This window comes from Triticum dicoccoides, chromosome 6B (assembly GCF_002162155.2).
Source record: "Triticum dicoccoides isolate Atlit2015 ecotype Zavitan chromosome 6B, WEW_v2.0, whole genome shotgun sequence".
NCBI classification, from domain to species: Eukaryota; Viridiplantae; Streptophyta; class Magnoliopsida; order Poales; family Poaceae; genus Triticum; species Triticum dicoccoides.
This window is the reverse complement of record NC_041391.1, coordinates 406020579-406033530: the sequence shown is the minus strand read 5'-3', so window position 1 is coordinate 406033530 and position 12952 is coordinate 406020579. Positions and strand designations below refer to the sequence as shown.

Genomic DNA, 12952 nt, shown 5'->3' with positions numbered 1-12952 from the left:
CAGCCCTAGGTGTGGGATTGCTGGGAGAGTCACGGGCGATGCCCCATTTCTTGGTTTGACACCCGAATAATGGGCTTGTCAGACCGATTAATCCCCGTGGCCAGTTAACTCACTGAATTTGTCTCAAAAAAAGTTAACTTGCCCAATAGGGTGTATAATCGGTGTGCCTCCAAGCAGCGATTCACTGGTCATTTAACTGATGAGTCGGCCGGTTTTTAGAACAGTTCATAGATGTAGAGTAATTTAGCTGGGTAGTATAGCCCGTGAAACTGAAGGTAGAAATTGAAGTGATCAATATATAACCTCCAGTGATATAATATATATGAACCCAAAACAGCATGTGCAAGACTACGGCTACTTACTGGCTTGCATTGGCTTCAATCATCGTGAAGCGGATTGGTGTGATGCATACACATATCAGTACTGTGCTTCACTCCTAAGGTCGGATGCATATATAGTAGGAATGCATTTAGAATTTGGAACTTTGGCAGGGATGGTAGGAGAAGAGGACGACACATGAATTGGGGGAGTTGAAGAGGAAATTAAAGAGTCGAAGCATCCATGCTGCGTTCTCGGGAGGCGAGGAGCCAAGAAGGAGGAGCTAACGGGAGGTACGTGGAGCAAGGGGGGATCAACTCTTGGACTGCAGATCTGAGCCACTTGTGGTCAATCAAATGACTGAAAGAATTTATGGTGACATGGACACGTGAGAGCGCAGGAAAATCAGCTAGTGGGGGGCTCCTATTTAGATATAGTAGATACAAGCTCGCCACTGCATTTCCTTTGTTCGAAGAATGTCCTGCTACTTGCAGCCAAGCCTAATAATTAAATGCCCGTGTGAGATCTATATTGAAGAGCTTGCCTTTTTTATAAGTGAATGTTCATTTAGGTCGCGTACTACTGAGCTAGTATACCAGTGCTTTCTCTAGATGGAGTGGGTGGATTCCTACTCTCTCTCTCCCTCTCTCTCTCTCCCCCCCTTCTTTCTCTCTCTCTCTTTATTGAAGTGTGGATTTACTTTCTATTAGTAAAGCTTGGATTTGGAATAAGTACTTGCGCTGTCAAAGTTATTCTCCCTTCGTACCATAATATAAGACGTTTTTGCAGTTCAATTTGAGATTATGTTTATAGGCAGGGGCGCACATCCCTGAAGCACATACATCGTTGGGATTTTACAGGAGGTTTACAACTTGCAGAACAAGAGATAGAATTGGTTACAAGAGATGAGGAGAGATTACATGTAACTTAAACCAACTATCTATCCTAGATCCTGCGCCTTGGACTCTGTCATACGTGACATGTACGTGACATGATATGTCACAATACATTGTGTTTAACACCCTCCCTTAATCACAACTTCATCAAGTTGAGATTATGTTTAAAGTCTTCAAAGCTTCTAGTAGGTAGAGCCTTGGTGAATCCATCTGCAATCTGATCCTTGGAATGCACAAAGCGAATATCAAGTTGTTTTTGAGCCACTCGCTCTCTGACAAAGTGAAAGTCAATTTCAATGTGTTTCATTCTGGCATGAAAAACAAGATTAGCAGACAAATAAGTTGCACCCAAATTGTCACACCATAAGCATGGAGCTTGTTTGCTTTTTACACCAAGCTCTTTCAATAAAGAATGCACCCATATGATCTCAGCTGTAGCATTTGCTAATGCTTTGTATTCTGCCTCAGTACTGGACCTGGAGACAGTAGCCTGTTTCCTTGCACTCCATGAAATCAAGTTAGGACCAAAGAACACTGCAAATCCCCCAGTGGAACGTCTGTCATCCAAACAACCTGCCCAGTCAGAGTCTGAGAAAGCACTAAGAAGTGTGGATGATGACTTGCTGAAGTTGAGACCAATATTAAGAGTGTTCTTGACATATCTAACTATTCGCTTAGCAGCAGTCAAATGAACAGTAGTGGGTGCATGAAGGAATTGGCAGACTTTGTTAACAGCAAAAGATATATCAGGTCTTGTAAGAGTGAGATATTGGAGTGCACCTACAAGACTTCTGTATTTAGTGCTGTCTTCCCGACTCAAGGCTTGTCCTTCTGTGAGAGATAATTTTTCTGAACTGGATAATGGAGTAGGTGAAGGTTTACAGCCTTGTAGGCCAGCCTTTCTTACCAGATCAGTTGCATACTTTTCTTGAGACAAGTGAAGTCCACCATCATGTTTCTTCACTTCTATCCCTAAGAAATAATGCAAGTCTCCAAGATCCTTAAGAGCAAACTCTGCACTAAGATCCTTCAACAATCCTGTTATGGCTTCATCAGATGAGCTTGTAACAATAATATCATCAACATAGATGAGAATGAAGATATGAGTATTGCACTTGTTATAAATAAACAGTGAAGTGTTAGACTTAGAAGGAACAAAATCAAGAGTTTGCATCTTTTGATTGAGACGTGAATACCACGCCCTTGGAGCCTGCTTTAACCCATATAACGCTTTGTCAAGTCTGCACACATGCAATGGTGCACGTTGATTTTCAAACCCAGGAGGTTGTTTCAGGTACACTTCCTCTTCCAGAACACCATGAAGAAACGCGTTCTGTACGTCTAGCTGTCTGAGACTCCAGCCCCCTTTTAATTCAACCAATTAATTATAAGCACATTACAAAATATGGCATGGTGTGTTCTACAGGTGAACCATACACACTTGATGAAGGCCTAGCTGATGAAAACTGGAAGAAGGCCATGCATGAAGAGTACATGGCATTGAAAAGAAACAAGACATGGCATTTGGTCCCTCCATAGCACGGTAAAAACCTTATTGATTGCAAGTGGGTGTTTCGGATCAAGAGAAAATCTGATGGCACTATTGATCGCTACAAGGCAAGACTTGTGGCCAAAGGCTTCAAGCAACGGTACGGTATTTATTATGAGGACACATTTAGTCCGGTGGACGAGGCTCATCATGGCGCCGTGATGGAGGGCCGGGACGAATGGTTGCAGCTTTTACCACCGGACTAAATGTGTCCTCATAATCAATACCATACCGTTGCTTGAAGCCTTTGGCCACAAGTCTTGCCTTGTAGTGATCAATGGTGCCATCAGATTTTCTCTTGATCCGAAACACCCACTTGCAATCAATAAGGTTTTTACCGTGCTGTGGAGGGACCAAATGCCATGTCTTGTTTCTTTTCAATGCCATGTACTCTTTCATGCATGGCCTTCTTCCAGTTTTCATCAGCTAGGGCTTCATCAAGTGTGTATGGTTCACCTGTAGAACACACCATGCCATATTTTGTAATATGCTTATAATTAATTGGTTGAATTACCCCCTGTTGCAGCCGTGTACGTCTTGGTGGTGAAGTAGTTGGCACGGATGGCGCGGAGGATCCCATGCAACCTGCAGGAGGTGCAGCAGGAACCGATCCCGAGGCAGAATCTGGCGAGGCAGCGGCAGATTCTGCCACCGGATCTTCTGTGGTGGCAGACGGCGATGTGCAACGGCGCGGCTCCGCAGAAGATCCCAGCGGACGAGGCTCATCATGGCGCCGTGATGGAGGGCCGACGTCTGCTGCGCCAGAGGCAGGTCCCGCGCCTGTCGGCCGGCGCAGGTCACGCCGTTTGTAGTGCACGGGTTGGACCGGGAACCGGGCCCCCGAAGACCCAGTAGGAGGCGGACAAGCGGCGGCGTGCGGTTCGCTCGGGTTGGTGGAGGTGCCGCCACGAATCGATGATGGCCGCGTGGCAGACGCGGGCTCGCTCGCGCGCGCCGTCGGCAGCTCCACGCGCAGCTGATGGCGTGGATTCCTGAGGGGATTCTGTCCCCTGCCAGTGGCGACAGATCCCGAGGCCGATTTGCTGGGCAGGTCTGCCTCTGCCGCGGGAACTGATCCCGAGGCGGATTTGTTCCCTGGTTCGGGGCACATGAAATATGGCCCGTTCACTTCATTTTCTTCACCATTTGCCGTTTCGTTTTCTTCTGCAACATCACACAACTCATGCACAGTGGTTTGAGGGTTAGTCAACATATGATCATCAAGGTTTCGTTCCCCTTCATCAAAGCCGGTAAGAGAAGATGGTAGAAGGAGGATTTCTTTACGAAGTAAAGCACCGGCGTTTGGATGAAGATCGGCAAAGGGAAATTTGTTCTCGTCGAACACAACATCGCGAGAAATATAAACACGCCCGGTAGAAACATCTAGGCACTTAACCCCCTTGTGTTGGGCACTATAGCCAAGGAAGACACACAGTTTGGATCGGAACATGAGTTTGCGAGAGTTGTATGGACGGAGATTGGGCCAACAGGCACAACCAAAGACACGTAGAGATGTGTAGTTAGGTTTGATATGAAGAAGCCGTTTTATGGGGGTTTCATTGTTTATGACACGGCTTGGGAGCATATTGATGATATGAACAGCAGTGCGAAACGCTTCATCCCAAAACTTGAGAGGCATGGAAGCACCTGCTAAAAGGGCTAGACCAACTTCAACTATATGCCTATGCTTGCATTCGGCAGAGCCGTTTTGTTGGTGAGCATGGGGCATGACACATGGTGTGAGATGCCAAGTGTTTGGAAGAAGGAATTTAATTTCTCGTATTCCCCTCCCCAGTCGGATTGGACCGCAATGATCTTGCGATCTAACTTGCGTTCAACAAGTGCCTGAAAGTTTTTGAACACTTGAAAAACGTTGGATCTTTTGTTAAGAAGATAGATCCAAGAAAATTTGCTGTAGTAATCAATAAAACTTACATATTATGTGTGTCTACCAACAGAACTAGGAGCAGGGCCCCAAACATCGGAAAATATTAATTGCAACGGTTGAGTAGAGACACTTGTAGAAATAGGATAAGGTAATTGATGACATTTTGCTCTTTGGCAGGAACACAAATAGTTTCAATATTTCGCTCACCAACAAACGGGAGCCTATGTTTCCTAAGCAAACGTTCAACAAGAGGAAAAGAAGCATGCCCTAAATGATCGTGCCAACGTGTTGAGGAAAGTTTGACAACACCATAGGCTTGTTTATTGAACCTCCTAAGCTCCGGAATCAACGGGTAAAGCCCTCGAACGCATCTACCTCAATATAGTACCTTCTTCGTGGCCTGATCCTTTATCAAAAAGAAAAAGGGATGGAGTTCAATAAAGACATGATTGTCAATGGTAATGCGATGAATGGATAGGAGATTTTTGTTGGCACTAGGGACATGCAAAATTTTGCGAAGATGAATTTTACGAGAAGGGGTACGTATAACCGAGTGACCAATGTGACGTATGCTCATACCTGCACCACTGGCGGTGTGAATCTGGTCCTTCCCGTGATACTTCTCACGGAGAGTCACTTTCTCTAGCTCCCCCGTGAGGTGATTGGTCGCGCCACTATCAAGGTACCAGTTTGTATCAACGCCATAGGATCCTTCAGCGGCAGCAGCGACCTTGTCATCATCTTCAAAGGAGGCATCGTCTTCGTCAAAACGATACCAGCAGTCTTTGGTGGTGTGGCCGGGCTTCCCGCAGATCTAGCAGCGAACGACGTCAGGGCGTGATCGGCACGAGCCGCCGCGGCGACCCTTGTTGTTGGTGGAGGTGGGGCGGCCGCCGCGGGAGCCAGAGTTGTTGGTGTTGCCGCTGCTGTGCTTGCCCTTAACGCGAGGAGGACCGCGATGACGGGAGGAGTACCCACCGCTCCCGCGGGTTGTTGCATTCGCCGATGACTTGAACCCGCCGCCAGCGCTGTGGTACTGGGCGACGCGCTGGTCGAAGTTGCTCAACATGGCGTAGAGCTCATCAAGGGACACCGGCGTGACGCGGGCATCCAGGGCAGAAACAAGCGGCTGGTAGTCCATGTCCAGCCCGTGCAGCAGGTAGAAGATGAGCTCGTCGTCCTGGATGGGCTTGCCGGCGGCGGCAAGCTCATCAGCAAGGCCGCGCATGGCGGCGAAGTAGGCGGCCACCGATTGATTTCCTTTCTGCGCATTGATCAAGGCAGTGCGGATGTTGTTGACACGGCTCAAGGACTGTGACGCGAACATACCCGCGAGTGCTGTCCATAAGGCGTGTGCGGTGGTGACCGCGGTGACCGCGACGAGCACCTCTTTTGTGAGGTTGTTGAGCAGGTAGCCCAGAACCTGCTGGTCCTCCCTCACCCAGATGGGATGGAGAGGGTTGGGCTCTGACAACTCCTTCCCATCCTTGTCCTTGGTGACGAGAAGGCGGGACGGCTCCGGCAGGGTGCTGTCGACGTAGCCATAGAAGCCGGCTCCCCTCAACTGCGGCGTGACTTGGGTGCGCCACAGGACGTAGTTCGTCTGGGAGAGCTTCTCCGTGACCTGACCACTTAGGTTTGATTGGATGGCACTGGAGGAAGACATGGCTAGCACTAATGGAGATCGAAAGCTAGGGTTTGGAAGAGGAGGCTCTGATTACCATGTGCGATATGCGGAAACGTCTTACCTCGACCTGAGGCGACGTGCTTCGTGTTTATAGGCAGGGGCGCACATCCCTGAAGCGCATACATCGTTGGGATTTTACAGGAGGTTTACAACTTGCAGAACAAGAGATAAGGAGAGATTACATGTAACTTAAACCAACTATCTATCCTAGATCCTGCGCCTTGGACTCTGTCATACGTGACATGTACGTGACATGATATGTCACAATACATTTAACACAATTTTGAACTGCAAAAACGTCTTATATTATGGGTACAGAGGTACAGCATTTTACATGCCAGAGAAGTTGTGTTGGACAGAGATTTTATCTTGACTGAAATTGTAGCTAAATATAAATTTATTGGGACTCAAGTTGAAGGTTGTTCAGTTGATCTTTGGAAAGGGCTGTAATTGAAACAAATAACAAAGAGCAAGGATAATTTTTGGTTCCTAATCTCCAGGGAATTCAAGTTACATATTTTGAAGATGAAATACTTGTTTGTTGTTGCTCTTTGGAATTTATTGACGAATCCTTACCGGTGCTTTTACAGCTTCTGGACAGCACCAAGTACCAATAACCACATCATGTCCCAACACAGGAGACAAGACCAGGAGTTGCAACTTGTGTCAGAGGATTGCAATACAAAGAGGGTGGGTTTCCAAATTCAGTAAATTTGCATGATTTATCAAGTTTTATACTGCTTTTTCCTTGAACTGACTAATTTACAATTGGATTGCAGAAGCATGGGGAGCACAAGGATATAATGGGAGAGGTAACCAGGACCCATGAAGCCATACAGTGAGCTCATTTGACCCCATCCAGTGTTAAATCTAAGAGTTCAACTGTATTTTGGTTACTTGTATCTGATTTTTTTTTGTTCTTCGGATTGTTTGTGGTAGATTGTTGGATAAGTCAATCTCAACGCTGCAGATGGAGCTTGCAGCAAAGCGAAGCACGTTGGAACTGGTCCGTTCTGGTGTGCCAGTAACTTCAGAAACTAGTCAACCAAGGAAAAAAGCATTCGTTGTCGTTGGAGTTAACACCGCTTTCAGTAGCCGCAAGCGTCGTGATTCAATCAGGGAGACATGGATGCCTCAAGGTTGGTAATACTTTGGTGTTAATTGCAATGAATAATAGCATGTTTGTGGTTACTGAATTTGGATGTTGATGATCTAGTTAGTGTATTGTTATTCAATACAGGGTACCATAAAGAGCTCACCAAACAACCATTCGTTTGCAGTTAGAAGCAACATGTCTCTTTTTGTTGACTGTTTTATTTCTGTAGTCACCATTGTTTACACTATCATGCCGTGATTGAATACATTTATCTGACCATGTTTCCGCACATGCACCCGATTAAGCATATGGTACTGTGGAACAGCCCCTAGATCTGAGGGCGATCCAGTGGCCTGGAGGTGCTTGGGGGCCGACGGTTCGTCGGCGAGGCGGTGCCGTCGTGCAGTAGCAGAAGGCAGTGGGGATTAGAGATAGAGAACATGGATTAGGGAAACTAGACTTTATTGATTATATTCCTCCTCTAGCTTACACTAGTAGGTCCTTTATATAGGACATGGGCCAGTACTACTTTGACATATCCTGGACTCTAATTGGAATCTGATTCAAACTAGATTACCTTAACAACCTGAAGACTACCAAAACAGAGGCATCCTCTGGACATCAAACTGCCCTTGTCTAGCCACAGCCTAACCTGCCCCTGCTGCCTTCCGCGTAACATAAGGAACCCACATAACATCTCTCCCTTCATCGACAAGCAGCTCGTCCTCGAGCTGATAATCTGGATATTGCTTGATGAAGTCAGCACGGGGCTCCCAAGTGGCATCCATTTTCGAAGAACCTACCCATTGAACAAGCACATGCTTCACTCCTCTGCGCATGCTTGAGCTTAGTACTTTGGCAGGCTCTGGAATGACGCGACCATCCTGAATCAACGACGATGGTGGCTGTCACATAAGGAGCGACACAGTGGAATTTCTTCAAAAGGCTCACATGGAAGACATCATGTAGACGAGAGCCTTCCAGGAGATCCAGCTTGTAGGCAACAGAACCAACATGCTCCAGAATCTTGTAAGGTCCATAAAAGCGCCGAGCTAACTTGCCACGTGTATGGCCTGGCAATGAAGCAGCTTGCCTGTGGTGAAGGCGCTGCCATGCCCACTCACCAACATCAAAGAATGAATCCCGATGATGCTCATCGTAGTACTTCTTGCTGCGTTGTTGCCTTGTTGGGCCTGAAGAAACTGATCACGTTATTGTAAGGCGGTCCCTACTGACTCAACTTTGGCTTCGCCCTTGTTATAAGTCGGTAGAGCAGGAGGGTCATGGCCGTAGACCACCTTGAAGGGAGTGTCATGAAGCGAGGAATGATACAATGGACTGTGGAAGCCCATGGAGCTGAACAATACCGTCAAAGAAAGCTCTGGCCATCGAGATAGCAGTGTACAGATGTGCCAATGGTATGAAGTGTGCATATTTAGAGAAGAGATCACAGAAAGGATCACTGTCTTGCCATGGACACAAGGAAGGGCCTCAATAAAATCCATTGAGATATCCAACCAGACCGATGAGGCCACCATCAGAGGCTGAAGCAGACCAGCAGGATGAAGAGTCTTGGTCTTGTTCCATTGACAAATCTTGCAGGAATTTACCAATTCTTGCACCAATGCACACTCACCTGGTATGTGGAAGGTGTCAATCAAGCGATGAAGTGTCTTCTGAATGCGCTCATGGGCTGCATCCTGCATGGGCCTGTTTTAGAAAAGATGTTACCAACGACGATGACGTAAGCACATAAACATGTTGGCGGTGCAAGATCAGATCATCAAAACACGACCAAGGGTCACTGAGCTCACTGGACAGAATACGGGCACACAAGGCGAGGAGATGGAAGAATCAGTAGGAAGTGGGGTCGAAATGGGTGGTGGCGACTGGGTGGGTGTGATTGGAGCCTCGTTCTCACAGTTCCGCTCTGAAGCGAAGGATCCCCTGGTGATGTGGCAAGTGGAGAGCGCCAAGATTTGTGCGTAGTATCAGACGGCTATGAAGACGTCGCTCGAACTTGGTAAACATGTGACATTTGATTTTTACCATTTAAGGATATAATTCCCATGTATCTTTTTTAGGCCAATGATTCCTCACATAGGTCTAAGCCGGGCCAGCAAGCTCTAAATTGATGGTTTTTTCTTGTAGCAAAAGTTATTCAAGTAAATGTGCATACTGTATATACTTTTCCTTTTCTTTGTTATGTCAACCATAACCTTTATAACATTGTTATTGAATTCCAAATGTTGTCATAGTCCACTATTTTGTTTTTACTACAGTTCTCTTCTGCATTTATTGCATTGTTATTGAATAATAACCCTTATAACCATCTTGATATTTATTACATTGTTATTGAATTCCAATTGTTGTCATAGTCCACTATTTTATTTTTACTGAAGTTCTCTTCTCCATTTAGGTGAGAAGCTGCTGCAGCTTGAAGAACAGAAGGGAATAGTTATCCGCTTCACTATAGGCCATAGGTAAACAAGTGGTTCTTCTTGCCCCCAGGTCATTTTTACTGTTTAATCATCTCTGGTGTTGCAAAATTCTCTGCCTAGAGCCTGCAATCATATAATTTGGATGATTCTTTCTCGTCTGTTTTAGAAAGTACTCCCGCAGGCATCTATGACAACAAAACAACAACAACAACAACAAAGCATTTCAGTCCAAAACAAGTTGGGATAGGCTAGAGTTGAAACCCGTAAGATATCGAAACCAAATCATGGTTCCGTGGATAGCCAACTTCTACGCACCCCTGTCCATGGCTAAATCTTTGGTGATATTCCAGTCCTTCAGATCTCACTTTACAGACTACTCTCATGTCAAGTTTGGTCTACCCCTATCTCTCTTGACATTATCAACATGCCTTAACCGTCCGCTATGCACTGGCGCTTCTGGAGGCCTGTGTTGTATATGCCCAAACCATCCGAAACAATGTTGGACAAGCTTCTCTTCAATTGGTCACTCCAACTCCATCATGTATATCATCATTCCAGATCCGATTCTTTCTTGAGTCGCCACATATCCATCTCAACATGTGCATCTCTGCTACACCTAATGTTGGACATGTCGCCTTTTAGTTGGCCAACATTCAGCGCCATACAACATTGTAGGTTGATTTGCCGTTTTATAGAATCTGCCTTCTAACTTTTGTGGCACTCTCTTATCACATAGAACGCCAGAATCTTGGTGCCACTTCATCCATCCAGTTTTGGTTTGATGGCTGACATCTTCATCCTTTTGCAACATCGACCCAAAATATTGAAAGGTGTCCTTCTGAGGTACTATGATGAGGAACAATAGATCAGAGAAAAAGAAGAAGAAAGAGAACACATGCCAGATCTGTTCGGCTACTTCTAGATACTTTCACTCTAGTGTAGTACTCCCTCCGTCCCAAAATTCTTGTCTTAGATTTGTTCAAATACGGATGTATCAAGTCATGTTTTAGTATTAGATACATCCGTGTCTAGACAAATCTAAGACAAGAATTTTGGGACGGAGGGAGTATTTCTTTTCTTTTCTATCCTACCTACTGTTTTCTGGAGTCTTCTAGTTGTGAGTAGCTATGAGTACAATGGTGAAACTTAAATAATGTTTCTAGAGTATTCCAGCTATAAGTAGAAGTATGTGAAGGCTTCCCAAAGCCCTATAAATAGAGGTCCTCACCTCTACTTTGTACTCTGACTATGTACCCACTACCTATAATAGAACTTGTTGTTCCTATCTAAGATCTTGGAGTAGATCTTGTGCCCTAGGAGTTCTGGATTGAACTCTTGCTGCCTTATCGGCCTACATTTGCCTCTAGAGCGATATCTAGCGCAACACGTTGAAGCTGTTCCTTCAACACTTGTGTTGTACACATTGTAGCAGCAAGGTGGAGTTGCTCCTCCACAACCTTTGTGCTGCTTCATACCGCTTGCCCACCAAGGCTAACTTCCTTCTTCTCGTGCCTAGTAGTATTGACCCCACACCTCATGTACTCAGTTTTAGTTCTACTAAGCTTAAAACCTTTCGATTCTAAAGTTTGTCTCCACAGCTCTAACTTTCTATTAAACCCCGTCCCACTATCGTTGACTAGCACCACATCATCCGCAAAGAGCATACACCATGGGATATCTCCTTGTATATCCCTTGTGCCCTCATTCATCACCAAAGCAAAAAAGATAAGGGCTCCAAACTGACGCCTGGTGTAGTCCATTTTAATTGGAAAGTCATTAGTGCCGTCATCACTTGTTCGAACACGAAAGGGAACCACGTCCCTCGCGTCGCTCTCGCGGGCGGCGTCGGTGGAACCCTAATCTACATCCCGCGGCCGCTTCCTACGCCCTCCCTTCCCCTCGCTGTGCGCCGGCAGCGGCGGGGGGTCTCTCTCATCCCATCGCATGGCTGCAGCGCGAGATGCGGCGACGCGGCAGGCGGGTCGGGCGGCGCGGGCGGATGGTCAGGCTGTGGCGGCGCATGGGGTTGGTTCCGGGGCGGTGTGTCACGCCCAATATGCGACCCTATCCAAAAGGAACTCGAAGGTCTTACCAAGGATAGACCCGCATATTGAAACGCTTTTGCAAGGTGGATTACATCAACATTACATAATATATGGGGATACATACATAAGGCATACAATGCCACACGAATACAACATCACAATACATAGAGCATCATCCGACTACGGATGAAACACAAACAGAAACTCAAACGACATCCACTCTGCTAGCCCAGGCTGCCGACCTGGAACCTATCCCCTGATCAAAGAAGAAGCAGAAGAAGAACTCAACGCAAGCAAGCATCGCTCTCGCGTCATGATCATCACATAACCTGTACCTGCAACTGTTGTTGTAGTAATCTGTGAGCCACGAGGACTCAGCAATCCCATTACCATGGGTATCAAGACTAGCAAAGCTTAAAGGGAAAGGAAGAGGTAAAGTGGTGAGGCTGCAGCAGCGACTAAGCATATATGGTGGCTAACATACGCAAATAAGAGCGAGAAGAGAGCAAGCAGAACGGTCGTCAACTAGTAATGATCAAGAAGTGATCCTGAACTCCTAATTACGTCAAACATAACCCAAAAACCGTGTTCACTTCCCGGACTCCGCCGAAAAAAGACCATCACGGCTACACACACGGTTGATGCGTTTTAATTCGGATCTGGTGTCAAGTTATCTACAACCGGACATTAACAAATTCCCATCTGCCTATAACCGCAGGCACGGCTTTCGAAAGATTATACCCTGCAGGGGTGTCCCAACTTACCCCATGACAAGCTCTCGCGATCAACGAAGGAATAGACCTTCTCCCAGGAAGACCCGATCAGACTCGGAATCCCGGTTTACAAGACTTTTCGACAATGGTAAAACAAGACCAGCAAAGCCGCCCGATGCGCCGACAATCCAGATAGGAGCTGCACATATCTCGTTCTCAGGGCAACACCGGATAGGTCAGCCTACGAGTAAAACCAGCCCTCGAGTTGCCCCGAGGTGGCCCCGCAGTCTGCCCGGTTCGAACCAACACTTAGACAAGC

At 46.5% G+C, this 12952-nt stretch overlaps 1 protein-coding gene across 1 annotated transcript in view; it reads left to right on the top strand.

Moving 5' to 3' along the window:
* Nucleotides 1-12952, top strand: part of LOC119324835 (beta-1,3-galactosyltransferase 7-like) — a 31174-nt gene that overhangs the window by 5370 nt on the left and 12852 nt on the right. The window contains exons 2-5 of the mRNA XM_037598603.1: nt 6929-7028; nt 7118-7176; nt 7278-7477; nt 9854-9917. Coding sequence (XP_037454500.1) covers nt 6929-7028; nt 7118-7176; nt 7278-7477; nt 9854-9917 — 423 coding nt within the window. The remainder of the gene's footprint in view (nt 1-6928; nt 7029-7117; nt 7177-7277; nt 7478-9853; nt 9918-12952) is intronic.